We start from the raw sequence: 22067 nt of genomic DNA, 5'->3' as shown, positions 1-22067 counted from the left end.
ATGTTTCTCTTTTAACCCAATTTATTGAGTGCCTTTCCCAATCTCTGATGGAAACTGCGCATAGCTGAGGGTAGACAGGCTGAGTCACAAACCAGTAAAGATACAGGTGATGCTTGTAGAAAGCAACCAAAAGATAAAGCAAAGATTGCGTCCCACCAACTGAGGGTTTGTTTCTGCCATGGATAACTGAGATTGGAAATCTCAGAGTCAGGTAATTTGTAATTACTGCTGGATGATCATCTTTCAGCAAAAGACAAAATAGCTTATGACTTACACCTGACAGCAAAAACTTCTTTCCTAGTCAGCTCTTGCTGCAATTGTTCATGCCTCTGTCAATGGCAGACTGAATTATGGTCATAAATTCAATTTGGGACTACACTTTGAATCATTCCAAAACTAATGTTGGTGCAGAGGTTGGCTTGTTAAGTGCAACTTCTTACCTCCAGAATATCAGTGCAGTGGTTCAGAATCTGTCCTAATGCCTGTGTAATTCTACATACTATTTTCCAGAGGAACTCATGATATTCTGTGGTGGGAGCAGTTTCAGATATTCTGTGGTGAGAGGAGAAGTCAAACTGCAGGGGCGCCATGATCTAAACTGATGAAAGGAACAAGGCAATAGTTGCAAATGGTGCATGAAATTGGTTTGGAAGTGAAGGGAGGAATGGAAATGGGCTAGAAATTAGAGATCTTATATACAACGCTTTATCAATAGCAAAGTGAAATTTGCTAGATGATACTAGGCCCCAAAATTAAAAAATATAATCAAATCTATAAATTGTGTTTTTGACCAACTACATAATTTCTTTGTTTGTAACCAAATTTTGAGTTACTGTTATACCATGGGTCAAGTTCTATCTGCCATAAGAACGGCCGTACTGAGTCAGACCAAGGTCCATCTAGCCCAGTATCCTGTCTGCCGACAGTGGCCAGCACCAGATGCCCCAGAGAGGATGGACCGAAGACAATGATCAAGTGATTTGTCTCCTGCCATCCTTCTCCAGCCTCTGACAAACAGAGGCCAGGGACACCAATTCTATCCCCTGGCTAATAGCCTTTTATGGACCTAACCTCCATGTATATACTGTAACTCCCACTGAAGTAGATTGGAAGGTGCAGTTCTAAAATTTAAGTTCATTTAACTGGAACAGTTTAAGAAAATGTGGAGTCAAGGAGACTATTCAGGGGAATCTGAGAATATTCTGGGCTGGGAAAATTTAAAATAAATAAAAATTGGTTCAACATGATGTGCTCCAAAGACCAAAAACCTCTCTTTGCTCTTTAGCAATATTGCTATGAATCTGAGGAATAAGTCATCTCTGAAAGAGATAATTTGACTGTACCCAAGAAGTGGGCTAACTCCAGAACCGGGAAAATCAAACCAAACCATTCCAAGTGATGGAATTTTAATAAAGAGTCCGTGACAGTCCTTTCTAGCACATCATAGCAACAAGCTGATGTTCAACTTCTTTCCCCTGGAGAAGGACGATCCAAGACATGCCAACCTGAAACATTTAATCAGTTTGGAAACCAAAATTCAAGCTCCTTACAGACAGGAAAATGTGGAGTCAAAGACAGTATTCTGCAGAGCTACACATTCAAAACAACATTCATGATGGGCATACAGAAGGCTAGTGTGAACAAGGTTAAGTCTGTAAGAGGCACCACTGTGGTGAGAGAGAATGCAGTATGAATTGTTGGTGTTAAGTGACTAGCCAATCCCAAATGGAGTAATTTCATTGCCCTGGATTTGGAAATTTTATTCAATAGTAATACTTTCCCCTTCCCTCTCCCCTGGATACTGATCTCAGAAGGTAATTAGGAAGTGACTATTTTTTGGGCCCAGGCACACTTTCTACAGTTCACCCTCTACCCAGCTGTTTGGATCTTACTCAGCACGGTGTAAGTGGCTCCAGACATGACTCATGCTATGTATATATTGTGCAGCTCTGTCATATATAGTGATCTGTTATATAAGCTTTAATCTACACTAGAAACCTTTGCTGATATAGTAATATCAGGTAGAAGTGGGGGTTTTCTGACATTTTTATACCCTCAAAAGCCCCAGTGTAATCGCAATTATACCGAATTATAAGTGCTTTTGCTGGTCTAGTTTATTGCACCAGAGGAAGTAGTATAAACCCTTCTGGGCAATGCACTTTTGGCTAGTATGAACTGTGTCTGCACGAGGAGGCTTTCATGCTATAGCAAGACCAACACACTTTTCCTCATTCAGACCAGACCTAACAGTAGCTAACTATAATTCAGCAGTGCTGAGCATATAGAACTCAAAAGGGTCATCATTCAACCAAAAAGTCAAATAAAGCCATAAAACTCTTGCCTGGGTGAAAACGTCCAATTGATAAAAATAGTGAGAACAATAAGTAAAATCAAAGCAAAATGTGAAACCAAGGCATAACCAAAGAAGAGAGCCTGACAGCCAAATCTGATGCTGCCAAGTTTAGGCTGTGACAGATGGCCAGAGGCAGCAAATTCCAAAGGGAAGGGCCTTCAAGTAAGAAAGCAGCAGCTTTGAAACTGGACAATAATTGGCAGGACTTTCAGTATCAAGAGACTGCCTCTTGAGCAGTTTTCTACCCACTGCATGTGTGAGAAAGTCACTGGCACTCTGCCTACCTGAAAGGAAGCAATAGCAGCTTTGGTCAGTAAAGAATCCAATATCACACTCTCTTGTTTTGTTGTTGTTTGGTTGTTTTTTTTTTTTAAATCAGCCAGGATGGGCAGGAGTCCAGCCTGCAAATGATGGGATATTGCGATTTCAGCTGTTAGTCTGCATGAAACTGCAAGAAGGCCACCAATGCTACCCAGATCATCCTTCATTCCACAAGCAAGTCTGTGAACTTCATAGTTTTAAAAAAATCCATTCTGATGCAAAGTGAAAGCATTTTCAGTTTAGAGGCAACTTTTGCTTCCTCCCACTGATCTAACCAGTGTACTTAGGCCTCGTCCTCTTGTACTGACTGGTCCAGCAGGCCTATCTTTAATTATTTTCCTCTGTTTTGTACTCATTTGGGCAGTTATTACGCCAAATCCATTTGCACCTCTTTTGACCAGACTACAGTTAACTCACCCCACTTTCTCTGGTCTTTACGTGACATGTCTCCATGCTTCGGTTCTCTCTTCTGACCTGACCAATTGCTTCAGGCCTTCTTTGTTTTGCTAGACATTTCCAAATGCTCTGAAGTCAATTCTCACATTTCCTCTCATTTGGAGATACTTCTCACGTGGAGAACACAACTGGCCATGATACTTTTAGAGGTCAAGTTCTGACATACAGGAGGCTTCCATTAGCTGTGTAATATCTCAACAACAAAAAAGTAGGAAACCCTGTGGAAACTCCCAATATGTGCAACCAAGTCAGAACAGCAAAAACATACCCCATGTGCATCAAACCCTCATCTAGTCCATCAGCCTGTGAGTAGTAAGGAGGTCTTATTTCCATTCTCCTTCCACAGATTCTTGACAGGAAAGATGAATTAACACCTGACAATAGAGCTCTGGCTGGTGGGGGAGGGGTACTCTCTGCTCCAAAAAAGAACTGCCCACCACTTGATACACCAAATTCAGACTCAGTGGAAAGTGGATTTAACTCTTTTGAATGTGTTAATTTAACACTTGGCCTATATCCCATCTTTATCCTCAGGAAACATTGACCGAGTTGTGGTGACCATAGCATGGCCTCTGTTGAGGACACATCTTTGGAACCCACTTCCTTAAACTTGGTTCATAACAGTTTGTGTTTTTGGTGGTGCTTACAGCATGGTCTCACAATTATCTTTTTGTCAGGAGACATCATTGGGAGAAGAATGACACTGAGGTAGGCAAAGTCACAGCCACCTTTTCACAAATCCCATTGCAAAACTTGCTCAGGAGGCAATCTTTAGCAACTCTGACGCAGATCTGAGGGCTGAGTGGATAATCAGCTGAATGTGAGCTCTCAGTGTGATGCTGTTTCCCAAAGGCTGAAGACGCATGGCCTGGGATGCATGAGTAAGGAAATCTTGAATAGGAGCAGAGAGGTTATTTTACCTCTCTATTTGGCACTGGTGTGACTGTTGCTGGAATCCTGTGTCCAGTTCTGGTTACCCCCAAGTCAAGAAGGATGTTGATAAACTGGAGAGGGTTCAGAATGATGAAAGGATTAGAAAATATAACTTTGTAGAGCTCAATGGGCGGCTGCCATCCAGCAGCCCTGGCCCCCTTACCCTAGGAGCTTGCCCACTGATTGAGGGAGTTAGGCAGCACAGCCCTAGCCCTTCCAACCATGAAGAGCTGCCAGCTGGCCAGAGTCAGCTCAGCTGCATTCTCCCCTCCCACAATGAGCAGCTTCCTGGGGGTCCGGGCAGCCTAGTCCTGAGCCACCCCCTGCAAGGAGCTGCCAGAGGAATGGGCAACTCAGCTCCAGCCACCCCCAGCAAGGAGCTGCCATCTCCCCAACCTTTCAGCCCCCCCGTCCTGAGCTCTCTCCTGCCACAAATCCTGCACCCCATCGGCCTAAGTCCCCCCTTAGCTCCCACCCCCTGCCCTGATTCCTGTACCGCAGAGTCATGCACCTTGTTAATTATCCCTTCGTTTAGCATTTTTGTATAACATTTTATATTATATAACATTTTGTTAGTGACTGGGGAGTGCCACGGGGTACACATCTGAACAAGCACACATGACGTCAATGTTAATGCACAAAACAAAACTCACTCCTTCCATGGATGGGAAATCTTAGAGGGAACAATGGTGATTACCAACTGAAAGGTATTTGTTGGGCATTGTGTAAACAGCAGATAGTCTTCATCCAGGTCACAGCAGATAAACGATTACACCACTGAAACCATCATTATAACTGATACCAATTTTCTGGACAGAAAGATGGGGTTCTAATGACTTCATTTATCCTTTGAGCTGTAAGTGACCTCTCCCAGTTAGGTTTTAGGCATGATGGCAGATCCATTCGGAGAAATTAGCAATGCTGTTGTCTGTGCTGCACTGGTTCCATGGAGAATGCACTTCCTTCTCTGTGATCAGCATAGAGCTTTTTTTCTAGTAGTAAATCACATTTTAAATTAAATGTGTGTTTTCTGTAAAAGCTCTATGGGGAAATGATAAACACCAAGGCTGTGTCTACACTGGGCCACTTATTCCGGAAAATCAGCCGCTTTTCCGGAATAAGCTGCGAGCTATCTACACTGGCCCTTGAATTTCCGGAAAAGCAACTATGCTCTACTGTACAAAATCAGCCGCTATTCCGGAAAAACTATTCTGCTCCCGCTCGGGCATAAGTCCTTATTCCGGAACACTGTTCCGGAAAAGGGCCAGTGTAGACAGCCCAGTAGTCTTTTCCGGAAAAAAGCCCCGATCACGAAAATGACGCTCTGGGCTCTTTTCCGGAAAAGCGCGTCTACATTGGCCACGGACGCTTTTCCAGAAAAAGGGCTTTTTCGGAAAAGCAGCCTGCCAATGTAGACGCTCCTTTTCCTGAAATACTTATAACGAAATCTATTCTGTTTTAAGCATTTCCGGAAATTCATGCCAGTGTAGACACAGCCCAAGTGTTTGGGCCACTAAAGAGGGGTGCCTGGTGGTTCCAAAGCACAGTCTTCACCCATTCCTTGTGTTCCCCCACAGGTCTCTCTTCAGAGACCCAATTGTAGGTGGGGTGAACAGGGAGATATTGGTCAGAATGAATGAAGGCAAATTGTGCCCTTGGCTTAGCAAAAATTAGTCTGAAAAGATCACATTAACATTTCTGGTGAGTCTCACGCCAGGAACCTGAGATAGCCACATTTGGGGTCATCACCACAAACTAGAGGCTGGAGCCAGAGCCAGTATGGAAGCCGCTAGCCTTAGCCTCCTGCCAGGCGTGGGTACATGTCTCCTGCACGTGGATTCACAAGGGGATCTTCTCAGATTGCTTCGTAGGGTAGCATTCCATTCCATTTTGAATTTAAGTGGGCAAGGACTGGATGCTGTTGCAGCAGCAACTTCTCTGGGTGTGGAATCCATAGGCTCCAGAATGCAAACTTGGGAGCTTATATTTTAGAAATATCACATTAGTCCAACCCTCCCCCGCCCCACCCCACAACTGTAGCATGTCTTAGCTTAATAGGTAAGGACAATAACAATTAATATCTGATTTATATCAAACATAGTATGTTTATTGAACACAACACCAATTTTTGTAGCTGTTGCTATGGCTACAATTCAACGAAACCATAGCAACAATATTGTATTATGTACAGTCTTAATTAAAGATAGTTAAAACATGTGCCTCACTGCAATCTACTAAGTACTCCCATGTAATCTAGTTATATTTCATCTGAAAACGTTTTAGACTTTTTTGCAAAAAATATTTCATGTCATTATGTTACTAATTCCCACACACAATGAAGTAGAAATATCCCTTTTGCTGCCACATTGCACTAGATGTTCACATTTCAAAGTGATACACATGTATCACCCTTTAAAATTTCCCTATTTTATGATAAACAGACATATTTATGTCACCACTTACTGCATTGCATAAACTTTCCTATTATGGATCAATGATAGCTTTGACCTTAATTACTGAGTGCCTACGTTCTCATTACATGCCCAATTTTCCAAGTCCAGTTCCATTCAGTTGTCTGCCAAAGGAAATCAACTGCATGAAATTTCACCTGCCACGGCTCATCCCTTGCTAGAAGGCTTTTTTTTTTTTTGTGGGCGGGGGGGGTGAATATGGTAAAAATCAGGAAAAAAAGTCTTAAAGTGTATGTGTAATTCAATTTTAAAATGTTTCTATTCTTTTTGTCTTGAGATGACTTATGTGGCATGGCATTAATGCAGAGGTGACAGTAAGGGGGTGCACCCCGATGTGCTACTCTCATAAGAACCAGCTGTGCTCCATCACAGCCAAGAGGCCAGCAGCAATTTAAAGGGGCCCGCTAGGGACACACTGTAGTGGAGGTGCACTCCCAGCCAGCCTACTGAGAGAGGCTGGTAGCAGCCCCCATCTGGTGTGTGTGGGAGGGTGGAACTGGTCCTTGTCCTACTGTGGCCGGGGTGGCCCAGCTCCATCCTCAGTTCTGGGGCAGGCCCCATGGTCTAGCCCCCATCTAGCCATGAGAGGGCCCAGTCCCCTGCCCTGAGTCTCTCATACACCCAAACCCTTACTCCTGCACCCCCACACTTCAACCCCCTGCTCTGAGCCCCTTGTAGATGCCAAACCTGATTCCTGCATCACCTCATGTTCCCAGCACACTGACTTGATTCCTGCACCCTCAGCCCCCTGCCTCCTAAGCTCCCCCACAACACGTATCAACCTTCTGTCCTGAACCCCCTCTCCCCCACAAACTCCACCCCTCAGTTACATTTCTTACAGGTACTGTCATATCACACCCTCCCCCCACCCTAATACTGTCTCCTCAAAGGGGGGCAGGTTGTGATAAGACAGTACCTATAAGAAATTTAAGTTACTTTCCCCTCTGCATTAATGTATTCTGCTTTGTTGTGTTTACTCAAGAAGAGCACCTTTCAGAAAGTTTGGGGAGACAGGGTACTAGAGGACGTATGCAGAACAGTATGTAGCCATTCTCCCTGGCCTCAATGTGGGAGGCTGTGGGGGAGGCCCAGGAAGTAAATGGAGTAAGGAGGATAAAAGAAGTGCAAGAAGCTATAAGGAAGTCAGAGCAGGAAGGAGAATATAGAATGACAGCAGAAGAGACTGGGAATCTGATGAGATACAAGGTGACATAGGGTGTACACACCAAGGCTGTGTCTAGACTGCAGGGTTTTTTAAAAAAAAAGTAGCCTTTTTTCGAAAAAGCTTCACCTGCGTCTAGACTACAGCCGCGTTCTTTCAAAATTAAATCGAAAGAACGCAGCTTTTCTTTCGACGGTGGTACTCCTCATTTCACGAGGAAGAACGGCTTTTTTTGAAAGTACTCTTTCGAAAAAAGGTGTTCTTGAATGCAAACAGGGCTTTTTCGAAAGAGAACATCCAGACTGCCTGGGTGCTCTCTTTCGAAAAAGCGGCTCACTTTTTCGAAAGAAGAGATTGCAGTCTAGATGCTCTTTTTCAAAAGAAGCTTTTTCGAAAGTATATTTTAAAAAAGCCTCTTTCGAAAGAGGCTTGCAGTCTAGACATAGCCCAAGAATGTGGGAGGAAGGGGGCACAGACCCTCACAAGGACCTCTGAATTCTGAAGTTGAATAAACTCAGCACCTTGATGGATGAGATAACGACTGTTTTAGGTTTCCACCATTAAGACCAAAGAGTATCTAGTCATTTTACACATACATATTCATTTATACTTCTAATGCATTCAAAGTAAAATAAAAACAAATACAGGCAGTCCCCGAATTACGCGGATCAGACTTACTTCGGATCCACAGTTACAAATGGGGTTTGCTGCCCGTCTCCCTGGTCTGCTGGAGAACAGCAGACCAGGGAGACAGGAAGCAAAGCCTCTGAGGACGCTGGCAGCGGGACAGCCGTGGCACGTCTGGGCTGTCCGCTGCCTGCGTGCTCCCCGGCTTTGCTCCCTGTCTCCCTGGTCTGGGGAGACCTGGAGCAAAGCCACGGAGCATGCGGGCAGTGGACAGCCCAGACGCACCGCGGCTGTCCCACTGCCGGCGTCCTCAGAGGCTTTGCTTCCCATCTCCCTGGTCCCACTGCCGGCGTCCTCAGAGGCTTTGCTTCCCATCTCCCTGGTCTGCTGGTCTACAGCAGACCAGGGAGATGGGCAGCAAACCCCGTTCGTAACTGCAGATCCGCGTAACGGGGAGCAAAGCGGCGGAGCACGTGGGCAGCGGACAGCCCAGATGCGCCGTGGCTGTCCCGCTGCTGGCGTGCTCCGCGGCTTTGCTCCCGGTCTCCCTGGTCTGCTGGAGACCAGGGAGACCGGGAGCAAAGCCGCAGAGCACGCAGGCAGCAGGACAGCCGCGGTGCGTCTGGGCTGTCCCGCTGCCCCCGTTCTCTGCGGCTTTGCTCCGGACGCCTGTGGTACAGCAGCTGGGGCTTTGCCGGTTGGTCCCGTAGCGCCGCTTTGGGCGCTACTGGACCAACCTTGCAGCACCCCAGCTGCTCTGCCCCAGGCGTCCCCAAGTCAGCTGCTGCTGAAACTGACCAGCACTGACTACAGGAAGCCTGAGGCAGAGTTGCTCTGCTCCGGGCTTCCTGGAATCAGCCGCTGATCAGTTTCAGCAGCAGCAGACTTGGGGACGCCTGGGGTTCTTAAGTTGAATCTGTATGTAAGAACTGGCGTCCAGATTCAGCCTGTTGAAACTGATCAGCGGCTGATTCCAGGAAGCCTGGGGCAGAGCAACTGGATGCCAGTTCCGACTTACATACAGATTCAACTTAAGAACAAACCTACAGTCCCTATCTTGTACGTAACCCGGGGACTGCCTGTAGTCTAAAAAGGCTGTAAGAGAGTTACAAAGACCAGCTGCATGAAAGCTTTTCACACAGCCAACACACACACACAAAATTCTCCCTCGCACAGGGAATAATTAATTCAAGAGTAGAGAATTCACAATTAACAAGGCATGTTCAGTATCCTCCTCATCACTGTTAATTAGCAAATATTAATGTAATCTGCATGTTTGAAGGGGAAAACAATTTAAGTTACTAATTTAAAAAAATCCTCCGTGGCCTCAGCTACATTGAGAATAATGTTCTGCTAATCGATTACTCAGTCACCGACTATCAGACCATTCAGTTCCATCTCCAAGATGTGGGCTCATTTACACGGAATTCCCAGCACAGACACACACGCTAGCAAGCTAAAACTAGCAGTACAGCCACAGTGGCAGCCCAGCCTAGCCTTAGCAGTTGTCTGTGCCACTGCATTCATACTGCTGTTTTTACCATTGTAGTTCAAGCATCCCACTAGTCCCAGTGGGAAGGACACCCCTTACCCCCACTGCAATGTAAATGTACCTTTGAAGCATATTAAGTAAATATAAAGTAAGAATCAGTAAGTGTGGAGCTACCAGCGTCTATAGGTCCCACATATAACCTCCGGGAGACTGAGCTGTTCAGGGCAATGACATTAAGTGATATTAAGCCCTTCTCCTGCAGGGCTGCCAGTCTGAAGCCAGCTCAGACTGGCAGTGACCAAATGATTTTGGTGGCATAATTTACACAAGTTGATGGCTTCCATCTTGTTCACATTGTGTCCACATCTCACACCCGCCACTACGGCTGACAGTCAGCAATATCAGGAAACAGGCCTGCTTTATTAGGTGACACAGTGATGCCTCTTGCCCTCAACGGGTTCCTCAATTGGTTTTAAGTTTAAGGCCCATGCATAAGCAGTCAGTGAAGACAGGGCTGGGGGAAGCAAGCCCCCAACCACAGTCCTACCCCTTTTGCCAAGGCCCCACTCCCCACTATGGGGAGGCGAGGCAGCATGCCACACACACCCCCACCAATCACGGGGAGAGAAGTGGGTACGGGTGTGCTCCAGCCTTAAAGCAGGGGGAGGGCATCCCCAGAATGCCTATATCAGGTGTTCTGGGGGCGGACTGTGGGCAGGGCCAGGCTGGCGGTTTGGGAAGGCTGTGCCTCCCCCCGCCTAGCATACCAACCGCCCATGGGCACATGGAGTGAAATACTGGCCCCAGTTAAGTCATTGGCATATCTCTGATAATCCGAGGCCAGGATTGCAGCCCTTGACTCAAGAAGATTTTTCTCCTGCTTCTTGTCCTGTACTTGTTCTGTAAGCAAATGCACCCCAGGGCTCTCACTTCTGCATCTTTCATGAACTCTACGGTCATTAAAAAAGTTAAAAGCTTTTAAAAATAATTCCCTACAAAACTACAATTTCTTGCTCTGATTTTCACCTTTGGCACTGTAATGGTGAAACAATTTACCTATCTCATGCACTTAGAAATCAAAATGAAATACAGCTGCACTCACAAGAGGGAAAATTATCTTCCTTCTCAAAGCAAGCATATTTCAGTGTACTATGTACATGAATCTAATAATTATTACTTCCTTCAGCAAAATAAAACAAACAAAGAAACTAAGAAAATGGGTCTGTAAAAGCATTTCATTGCTTGCCAATGTAAAAAAAGAGTATCAGGAAGAGCTTGTAAAACAAAATAACGTTTTAATGTTATTGAATGTACTTTAATGATTTATACTTATGCACAAATATCAAACATTTTCAAGACCAACGGGAGAAGATTTCAGCAAAATATTATTAATAATAGAATGACTCCAAGAATGTCAATAGCATCAAAGTCCTTAAATTACCAGAGTTGATGTAATATTTGGAATCTTTGCAAATGGCTTATAAAACCATAACCAAACATTTTGCAAATGATAATATACCACAAAGTTAGAACACCATATGATACACAAGTGGAAAAGAAAATATAATCTTCAAGATAAACTGACGTTAGGGGTATAAAAACCCATTTAATTGGTTAACCAGTTAATCATTCTCCCATTTAATTGATTAACTGCCTTCAAGACACTCGGGCTCCCCGTGGACAGAGGCTGTTCCACCACAGCAACCCCAACCTGCAGGGCTCCTGGGCTCGCCGTGGACAGGGGTTGCTCTGGGGTTGTCCAGAGTAGCCCCTCGGGCCCAGTTCCCCCATAACGCTGGAGCAGACCGCTCCAACACCCATCTGTTATAGATTAACTGGAACCAGAAAGCATCACCCATTAGGGTGATGTGAACCAGTTAATCTTTCACATCCCTAGCTGACATGCTGTAAACTAAATATTATTGAAACATTTAAATTAATCCTAACTGAACACTAATTTGAGGCTTTGTTTCTTATTCATACATTTTTGCAAAATTTTAGCCTTCTTTTCTGCCATCGCGAGGAAAAAAAACCCCCACAAAGAATCTGTCATATCTCCCAGGTAAGCATAATTAATTAATTAAAATCAGAGTTTCCACCACAAACATCCAACAAAACTAATTCTGAATTGTAATGAAGATAGGATTTAAATGTAAACATTTGAAAACTTTCAAAGTAATATATTTTCGCTGGAACTACCCAACATTTTGAGTCAAGTTCACTGTTCTTTTAAAGTTCTGGTTATGGGTATTAGAGCATTTAAACTATTCACATTTTTTAAAAGTGTCCTTTGTTGTTGAAAAACATTACTTGCTTAGATTTTTCTAAGGACATTTTGTATCTGTCAGAACAGTTAGAACTCTTATCTGGGACCAGTGAGATGGAGGTTTGTTGAGCATGTGGTTTGCTTTGTTGTTTTTTAAATACTTCCTTTAGTTAACAAATTTTCTGACAGCAGATTACTTTCTAGTCACTGCTTTAGCAGAAGTTCTTACCTCTTGTGTTTTTACATTTATATATCCATAGTGAGTTCTGAGAGGTCGCCTTTGTATGTGGGAAAATGGCATCCGTTTCACACCAGTTTGTCCAAACCAGTTTAGAATCAAAGGGAAGTTTACTTCATTTGTAAGATGAACAATGAGGAGGAGGAATGCTGCGACGGAAATTACTGCGATAATGGATTTTCTCTATAATTGGGGAAGAAGAGAAAGTGTTTTATTAAAAAAATAAGGATCAGTTTCAAAAACAACAACAACAACAAATCTTGTTAGTATGCTTTCCCTTTTTCAAATCTTGATCTGCTTGCACTTACTACAGGAAGCAATAACCAGTAATGCTACAAAATCCCAATAAGATAGGTAACTGAATAATTTTACATCTTAAAACTTGAATTTCCAGTTGTTTTAAGAGATCTGCCTAGGGCTGGATGAAAAAGTAGAAAATTTCTTATGAGAAAAGTTTATCACCTTTTTAATCAAAATTGGAAAAATATTAACCAGCAGTACAGCTGACCGAAAAATGGGATGAATTTTTCATGAAAAATCCATCTTGGAATGTCATTATAAAATAAACATTTGGACTGTTTTAATCAGCTATAGTACCCCTGCATGGCATATATGACTGGTAGTCCCATTCTGGCATAAAGCTGATGCACTAAAACAAAATACACAATGACGTCTATGCAGATTAAAATGATATATGATTGTTAAGAGAAAGGGACAGTTTCTGATCTAATTTATTTCTTGTTCATTTTAAATCAATCTAATGGAATCAGTGAAATTACCTTGGGTTTACATACTGTAACTGAAATCAAAATCTGACCCCTCCATTTCTTAGAATAAGTGAAGCCAGACTTTCTTTCTTTCCAAGTTCACAGATTTACAACGTGAGCCCTTATTACCAAGGACAAGTTGACCTCAGTTGTTAATAATTTAAAAGGTCTCTTGAGCATTCACCTACTTAAACCCTGCTTTTCATCTCTAATCCACCTAAATGTGAACCCACCTAATCTTTAACCAGGAAAAAAAAGGTATTAATTACAGCTGCAGGACAGTGACACATTTCAACATAATGACTTACAAATAATTTAATGAATCCTACACTTTTAACAGGACCAGAGAAAATGCTTCCAAATTATTTAGGTGCACATCAGTGCAAGTGATTACGGACTTTAAATACAATACAACTTTAGAATTTACTCCACAGAATACACAGTTTTAAAGCATTTCTTAGTGGAATATTACATGTATAGGCTTGAGGTATTTATATACTACTCCAATTGGATTACTGCTTTACCTCATTTTGCTGCTATTTAATCACTATATTGGAAGTAATTCTACCATTCTAAACAGTATAAATGGAACTTCAGTAAAAAGAAATAAATCAAACCCGTTAAGAAGGTACAGTCGTTAAGTACATATCTCTTAATGATATATGTGAAAACCTGACTGTTAATGTCTGTATTTAATTGCAACCCAGAATAGCTGCAACTAGCGTAACATATCTGTGATGGCTGTTATGTGTAGATGCTAGCTGCTGTACCGGAGATGGAAGAATGAGAAGACCTAGGACTCAAGTATGTGAAGATATTAATCATTTCCTTCCCTGGACTTTCATTGCACTGATTCATCAGATTGGAGAAATTGAAATTCAGTTTTGGGTAGTGTTGGTATTGTGTGTTTTTCCCATTACACAGAAAATATTATATAAAAGAACCACATGGACTTTGCGGGTTGCAAATAACGTGTCTGTGTGTGGTATGCACAAGTGTATATTTTATAGCATGTGTATATGCCTGAATTATACACACATACACATACAGCTTGCAGTACAGATATTATGGGTTAGTTACATGGTTTGTCTGTTTTGACATCTTGGAACAAAATAGTTTTATAAGTATTGGGAGGCAAGACTTGCTGAGATGGGAAATCAGAGAGGAAGGGGTTGCTGAGAGAGAAGTGGAAACTTGTAGTTCTCCAGTGATGAGTTTTAGTGAATGAAATGAGAGGCAAGTTATTCATAAACCATTAAAAAAAGTTAAAAACAAGCAAGTCTCAAGAACAGAACAGAGTACAATAAAATAGCAACTCTAGCATCCGGAAAGCCTAAGAGCCTGTGAACATCTCATCAATTGCATTACAAAAGATTTACATTATATTGCTACAAGATGGCCAGCATGGGCACATATGCCACTCCACTGTTCCAGATAGAATCTGTTTGATTACATATGAAACTTTTAACAGTTCTCAGTGCCCAGGGTGTGCAGATATCCAGGAAGCAATCACAAGGGTATAAGTATACATTTGCTGGAATATTTACTCTTATTTAGGACTTTTCCCTAAGTAAGTATTGCACAACGTAAAAGGGATTGCCAGACTTTATTTCAATGCATGTTTCCACTACACTTGCAAGACTTATCTGACCCTGCTCAAGACATGGCATTGTACTCTATTCCATCACCAACAGATAGCTGCCTACCTTCCAGCTTTATGAAAGCCCTTTAGCCATAGGCACTGACTCTATGGGTGCTTTGAGACTTAAGCACCAACTGAAAAGAAAACCCCCAGGAGTGCTCAACACCCGTTGGGCTGGATTAATGTTTTAAGGGCCCCACTCTCCAGATTATGTTCCCATCCCCCATTCCACCTGTGCTCTGCCCAACGACCTATCCTTGTTAATCCTTTTTCCCCCCACCCTAAGCCTCTACCCATCACTCCATTCCAAGGCACCGCTTGAGTTCTTCCCTTTCCTGCTGAGGCCCCACCGCTGCTCCATTGCAAGGCACCGCCCACTCCTGGTCTCTTCCTCCAAGATCCTTTCCACACTGTGTCCTGAGGCTTCAACTGTGATTGGTCTCTCTCCTCCCTTGGCCCTTCACACACCCTGCCCATGTCAGGCCTCTTCCCTCTCCTCCCCAGCCTATGCTTTGGCTCAAGGCCACACGCCTGCTTGGCCTCTGCCCTGAGACCCTGTCTGCCATTTGCATAAATAGGAAGAGGCAGAGAGGAGCACCTTCCAGCAAAAATGAAAGTTAGAAACTGTGCCTGTACTAACAAGGGTTTGAGGTGAAAGAACCAACCCGGTGAATCAAGGAATCAACCCCAGTTTGCTTTCCTACAAATATTAAAAGGTTTTTTTAAAAAGTCAGGAGGAAGAATTTTTCTATATTAGAAATGCAGAGCCTCTCTCACTCGAAGATTTTAGAATATCTGGAAAAAGTCATAGGATGACCTCACAAGGGGTCACAAGTTGAAGGAATTTTTAATCAAATTATTAAACGTGTATATTTATTTTTGTGAACACACATTTAAGTCTAAGCTTTTTGAAGACTGTAAGCCTGTGCTAAAGACCCAACATATTCATTTATTTCATTAGGGTGGAAGAACCACGAGCATCCATTCTCTGACACAGCCTCCTACGAAAAGTCTGCAAGCAAAACCAAGGGAGACCAGAACTGACAGCCCTTAGAATGGCTCTGATTAAAAGCCAAGCTGAAAAAAGACCCTAACTTGATCTAACTTTCAAGAAGCAAAAAAAAAAAAGAAAAAGAAAAGGCATTTGATCAATATTTAAAAAATATCATGCCTGTTGTAACACTACACCCTATATTCTTTTAGAAATATTGTTATGATATGATTATAGTGTAACTATGGTGTTTTGTGCAAGATAAGGCATTGAAATATCATTGAAAAAGTTATGATTCAGTGAATATAATTATCCTGCTTGTATGCATGTATCATTTTTGTATCTAAAGTTAGGAATATTGATTATATAGCTGTACTACAAAAGTGTTCACACCTGGGGAACACCCAACAGCCAAAATGCAATCAGTCTGGAAACAAGTTAATAGATCATCAGAGAGAACAATAGGTCTTTGAAGATACTAATCTCCCACCTTCCCGAGAAGCTTTATTAGGATGCTACATACAATCTCTGATTCATGGCTGCTGTGACACTCAGGGTCATATGATTAAATCACCTGGCACTGGACTCAGTGACAGATTACCAGTATTTTTCCACTGGGGGGCACACTGGAAAACAAAAGGTTCTTGCAATATGTAAAACCTATTCAAGGCAGGGAAGTGAGATAAACAGGGTTCTTTCTTTACTGAATCTCTGCCCAAGCTGACTGTTTGGAAGATCTAATACAAGGACAAAAAGGTGAGAGTGGAAAAGAACTGAGTCCAGGCAGGAAAAGGTGGCCTGTAAAAGAAATACTTGAAGTTGTAAACTGCAAGCAAGAGCAGCGTGCCTTCAAGAATATGCTTAAAACAACACTTCGTAACCAGTTTCTTTAGTATCCAAGTTTGTATTCTGTTTTGGTTTTGTTTGCTGGGTAATCTGCTTTGATCTGTTTTCTATCCCCAATAATTACTTAAAATATATCTTTTGTAGTTAATAAACTTGCATTGTTTTCTCTCAAATCAGTTTGTGAAATTCCTAACTGGGAGACATAAAAGCTGAGCATATCTTCATCCAATTTGAGGAAGGATGCAAATTTCATGAGATTACATGGCACAGTTCTCTGTGCATTGCAAGACAGTACAATTTTGGGTTTCCACTTGAGACGGAGCATGCACTTGAATGCTTGGCAATTCCTTAATTGAACATCTTCCCATACAGTGCAGTCTGTGTCTTTCTGCAACTGGGTCCCTACCTGTGTGCATGCCAGCCTGACTCAGCAGGACAGTGCAACAGATCCCAGGCTGGCGGAATAGGTGGGCTCAGTGGCACCCCACTATATCAGGAGGCACCCCAGGAGATAGGCAGCTCATAACACATGTCACTTTACAACAGAAGTACACCCTCTAAAGCAGCTTTTTTCTGCCACTTGGGAATTTTTGTCATGGATATTCCTTGTGCAGTGTTTCATGTAAACACCTCTTGTTAAAAATAGATCTTGTCACCTGGATTTTCTTGAAATTTACAATTTAAAATTTTCAAGGCCTGTAGAGTCACATTGGGTCACTAGAAATATGATCAGAGCTATATTTATAGTGTATTTGTACAATTGCTGATCTTAAATCTTGTACACATCAAAATTATAAATATCTGCAAAACGAATCATTTGAAATTTTGCAGCAGCAATGCAGAATTAAATTAGCAAATTACAATAGGGAGATATCTTGTTCCTGCTTTATTTTTTCCATTTCAGGTAATTGCAAATAGCTTTTTAATAATTGAAACTTTTAGAATCTATTTCCTCAGACAGGAAAGCTACCTGTAACCCCCAAGGAGATTGCTTGGATTCCCAGGGCTTTGTCTGCTGGCAGCTCAGGGAGAGGCACTCTGAGTTTGCCTTGGCTCCCCCTCCCTACCAGGGCCAGAGTCTGCCTGGCAACCCACAGGGAGTGAGATGCCCCTCCCAGGGGGAAGGAGAGACCATTGTTGAGGGGAGTCTGGAGCCAGCCAGGAAAAGGGGAGGACTGAGTGTGTGGGAGCTAGTAAGCCCCAGGCCTGCATGCAGGGTTCCCCCTGAGAGCTAGCCTCTAGGGACCTGAAGGCAGGATCCCTCAGCTGGGTTTATGTCTCCACTGTTGATTCCCAGTTGTGGAGTTTGCTGGGAGGCTTCCCCAGCCAGGCGGAGTTGGCTCTCCAGCTCCCTGGGTGAGAGAGTCACTGCATGGTCAGCTGGGCTCTAGCAGCAAGTTCAGGGCTGCTGCCTGCTGTGTGGGTCTGGAGGCTGGCCTGGGAGGCTATAGTTTTGAATTTTGGTGCAGTTGTGTGGTCTGCATCTTGAGCCCTGCACCCCTTCACGGTGAGGGGAAATTCTGGGACCGAAGCAGCCTGGTTCCTGCTTGAAGAGGACCCCTGTGAGAAGAGAGCAGCCCTTTGCAGAGACTGAGTCATCTCTCAACCTGAGGCTCATTCATGGAGTGTGTGAGTGCACCAATTTTTAGTTAGTAAGTCAGGGAATTTGTTTGGGGATTTTATTACCTGCAGCCTATTAAACTGTGGAGGGATTTACTGCCTTCTCCCATTTGTGAGTCCTTTGGGCTGTACTGGACCTAGTCAGCCCCACTGCTAAACCTCTGCAGAGAAGGATTGTGTGGTCAACAGTCATCAAGGGCCCCAACAAAGTACGCGTACCAACGGGACACTAACTTCACAGTTGCAGGGCACCGGTGACCCTAAAAATAATGTTTTACCCTGTTCTGTTATAATTGTCTCCTGTTTAATATAATTGTGTTTATTATAGTGTATGTGTTTGTGTTATTTTCTGGGAGTCTCCAACTATCTGGCGAATACGTGGGGATTATCCTGGGCTAGAATTTTCTTCCCAAGCTGCCCTGGCAACCCTGCTAGGAAGGAGTGAGGGGGGTGGAGGCACCGCCAAGTACATCAATCAGAAAGAATAAAATTGAGTAGGTGGCGGGATCCAGAAGAACCCAGACCTATCCATCCGAACCTGAAAGGAGATTGGCTCTAAAAGAAGGTAACCAGGTGGAGAGGGGGCGCTACATACCTATACATCCTAATCAAGCCACAAACTTTTATAAGAAATTTAATATAAGCATTTTGATGCACTTGGCATCTTAATTAAAAGATACCTAGTTTTACCATGTTCCATAACAAGTTATAGAAGACAGAACATTTTTAACAGATTCATAGCTGAAAGACTTTCAAGCTATATTAATTTTCAGGTGCTTTTATTCCTTTTAATACAGTGCTAGACTTTAATCTAGCAGGCAGCTGCTAGAAGAAAATTAACATATTCATATACAGTGGCCAACAGGCTTTTTTGTTTGTTAACTTCACTCAGTAACCAAAGTAGATGCTCACTGAGGGTAAAAATTTATGTGTATGGCTACTCTGATAAAATTGGATGAACTGAGGGGATTTGAATATGTGCAGTGCAATACTTGTGCTTACCTCAGACAGTGAAGTTACTGTGGCAATAGCCATTTTCCTCTCTCATTCTCTCCCCCCCCCCCTCAATTTAGTGTCCATAATATAATCCCAATTTTTGTTTGTTCTTTCTTGGTAATCAGAATCATTCTGTCCAGGATATTTATCAAAATCAATAACCATCATGCAGTAGGCATGATGAATCATTCCTTCTAGGCTTGAATTTATATATGTTATTAAATAATCACAGGACTGTCATGCTATGTTGCTGGTTAGGAAAGCTCAGTGGAAATAAAACATTACTGAGACTAATGTCTGTCTCTGAATTTGACAGTGTGGTTTCTAATGAGGTTTAACATATATAATCGTTGCAATACCCACATTTTAGGGATTTTCCAGTTACCAGTGTGACTCAGTTGTATTATAGTGAGAATGTGACCGTTTTCTGAGAGAGATGGAATTGTTTTTCTTTCATGATCTGATAAGGAATATCGATGTGACAACAGCATTTTGCAATTTCATCATCTCTGATGAATTGGTAATATTTAAATGGCTCTGTGGTATTTTGTGCTGTATACAGCTGTCTAACAGGGACAGTGATAATTTACATGTTTAACACAAAAGAAAACATTTTCAGTATGACAAAGCAGTGTCATAAGTTGCAGTAAACTTTGCAAAAGTCTATAGTGAATATATGCTTTGCTATGTTCCCCATACTAATTTCTGGATCCAGAACCAACATTAAAATAGTAAAAGTTACAGAACAGCATATGGGAAAGGCTCTCAAAGCACTTTACAAGTAATAATAAATGCCATAGCATTCCTGTGAGGTACAAAGCTAAATGTTATTCTATCCATTTTACAGATACATAAACCAAGGCTAAAGTGACTTGTCCAAGGCCACACAACAAATCAGCAGCAACATTCACTCCCAGTCCCCTATTCTAAGCACTAGACCAGTCCTTTCTGACAGAACAGCTATTATTTTATCATTTGTAAAATGCCAACAGTGAGCTTGGTGCAGTACAAAATACCAATAAAGACCATTCCAAGCCCCAAAGACCTGCTTAAAATAATACATTTTGGAGAGTAATTGATTTTATAGACCTTTTTCTATCTGCTATATTAATGAACACATGCTATCAGTGTGCCTCATAGGACAATTGAGAGATAACGATTAACATGTGTGTTTGCAGTTAAATGGCATGATCAGTGCAATAATATTGTACTGGTTTCACAATATTTACTTTCATGACTATAATGAAGAACGATCTTTTAAATACTCCTGTACTTTATGCTACTTTTATTGTAGTGCTTCAGATTTTCAAGCTTCATTTGATTTTCACTCAAGTATACCTCCAATTGAAAACAATAACAGCTATGCTTACTGAATTTGTTTCATTGTGTGAACTACTGTATATAAAACCAGATTTATTTTGTCTTTTATAGTCTTGATTACCTTATTCAAGTGTCACTTTCTGTCACAAAAGACCACAGAGTGAAATTCCTTAAGAAAAATATTTTATCACACCTTGCTGATTTCTAATGTTGAAAAGAGACCTGCTCTTCAATCCTTCCTTCCAGCATTCATCTCTCCTTGACAACAGCTGCTTGGCTAATGGTCATTCAAGGACTGCTCTTCTAGAACTCTCCAGAGATATAATATCAACTCTAACTACTAAAAAGTATAGTTGGAATAACTTTTTTAAAGTGGCAAAATACAATAACCACAAAAAATGCTTACCTAGCAAAGAGATTATTTTTAAAATATACCTGTGTGTCAATGGCACTTGCAACAAATCTATAGCTAAAGATTCATTTGCATTGCACCTAGATGTAAAAGTTAACCCCAAAACACTCAAAATGCAACATGAAATGGTTAGTGAAGGTTTGATTCCACTTCTTGGGAAGAAGAAAAAAGGAAAGGGACCAGAATGGCAGACAACTCTGTTCTTAAGAACAGAAATTAGCAAGACAAGCTGAAAGGGTATTTTTGGACCAGAGACTGTCTGCCACATTTATTTCCTGGAACATGACCAGCAGGGAAGCACTAGAGCATGGAGTAGAAATAAAGAAGGTATAATAGAAACTACAGAATGAATAATACCTATATAGAAAAGGAAACTGACTAATAAAAAATATGGGCCAGACTTCTGTGATGGCCTTTAGATTTTTCTATCAAAGGTGCCCTCATCAGTGAATGACCCTGAGTAGAGCTCAAAGTGTCACAGTGACTGGGTGGCCACATGAGGCAGAAGATGATGCAGGTTAGAGCAGGGTGCTTCTGGTGTGAAAACAGGCCTAAGAGAGAGCAGGAGCAAAAAGAAGGGCTGGCTGGATCACAGGCAGTCTGTCAGAATTACTAGCCAGTTGGAGTATTCCCCTAAGATCACCTGGATGGGTCTGTGTCTGTGGACTGGCTGAACCCCAGTTGAGTGGAATGGAGCCTATCACAAGACCTGCAAGTAATTGCCTCAGATGATGTATCATACATTCTGGCTCAGGTTTAAGAATGCACATGCTCAGAGGTAACTTCAAAGATTACTCACCACAGCAAGCATGGATGGAAAACAAGATGGCTACCTTGCATGTCTCATCCTCTGCTCTTTTCATATATGACATCACTGAAAACTTCACAGAGAGATGTCTTGAGGCCCTTAAGGAATCAGAAACCATGGCATATATTCTTCTGATACATCTTAGCTGCCTTTCTAATATGGGATCTTGGATAACTGAAGACAAACGCAGCATGATTTTTATTTATTTATTTATTTTTGCTTATAATTTTGATCTTCTCTCGTTACATCAGATGTAACAAACAACTCCTCCTTCAAATACAACAAAATGGCAAAATAATCTTTTGGGAAGAGTGAATGATGAAGTGCCCAGGGGCCAATTGAAGGG

General features: G+C 42.3%; 1 protein-coding gene and 1 long non-coding RNA gene across 13 annotated transcripts in view; one reads left to right on the top strand and one right to left on the bottom strand.

Annotated features, from left to right (window-relative positions):
- Positions 1–22067, bottom strand: part of ST6GALNAC3 (ST6 N-acetylgalactosaminide alpha-2,6-sialyltransferase 3) — a 334346-nt gene that overhangs the window by 177212 nt on the left and 135067 nt on the right. For all 12 annotated transcript variants that reach the window (XR_012905922.1, XR_012905923.1, XR_012905924.1 and 9 more), the window contains one exon: positions 12311–12502. Coding sequence is in view for 9 of the 12 variants with exons in the window: in XM_075936281.1 (XP_075792396.1) it covers positions 12311–12502 (192 nt within the window). In the remaining 3 variants the exon portion in view is untranslated. The remainder of the gene's footprint in view (positions 1–12310; positions 12503–22067) is intronic.
- LOC142830567 (uncharacterized) lies at positions 11738–16190 on the top strand. The gene is made up of 4 exons (XR_012905925.1): positions 11738–11877; positions 12342–12581; positions 13841–13890; positions 15690–16190. It is a non-coding gene; the product is annotated as an uncharacterized LOC142830567 (long non-coding RNA).

The sequence above is a fragment of the Pelodiscus sinensis genome, chromosome 9 (genome assembly GCF_049634645.1).
Source record: "Pelodiscus sinensis isolate JC-2024 chromosome 9, ASM4963464v1, whole genome shotgun sequence".
Taxonomy (NCBI): Eukaryota; Metazoa; Chordata; order Testudines; family Trionychidae; genus Pelodiscus; species Pelodiscus sinensis.
The sequence above is the reverse complement of the archived record's forward strand: the minus strand, read 5'-3'. Positions and strand labels throughout refer to the sequence as shown.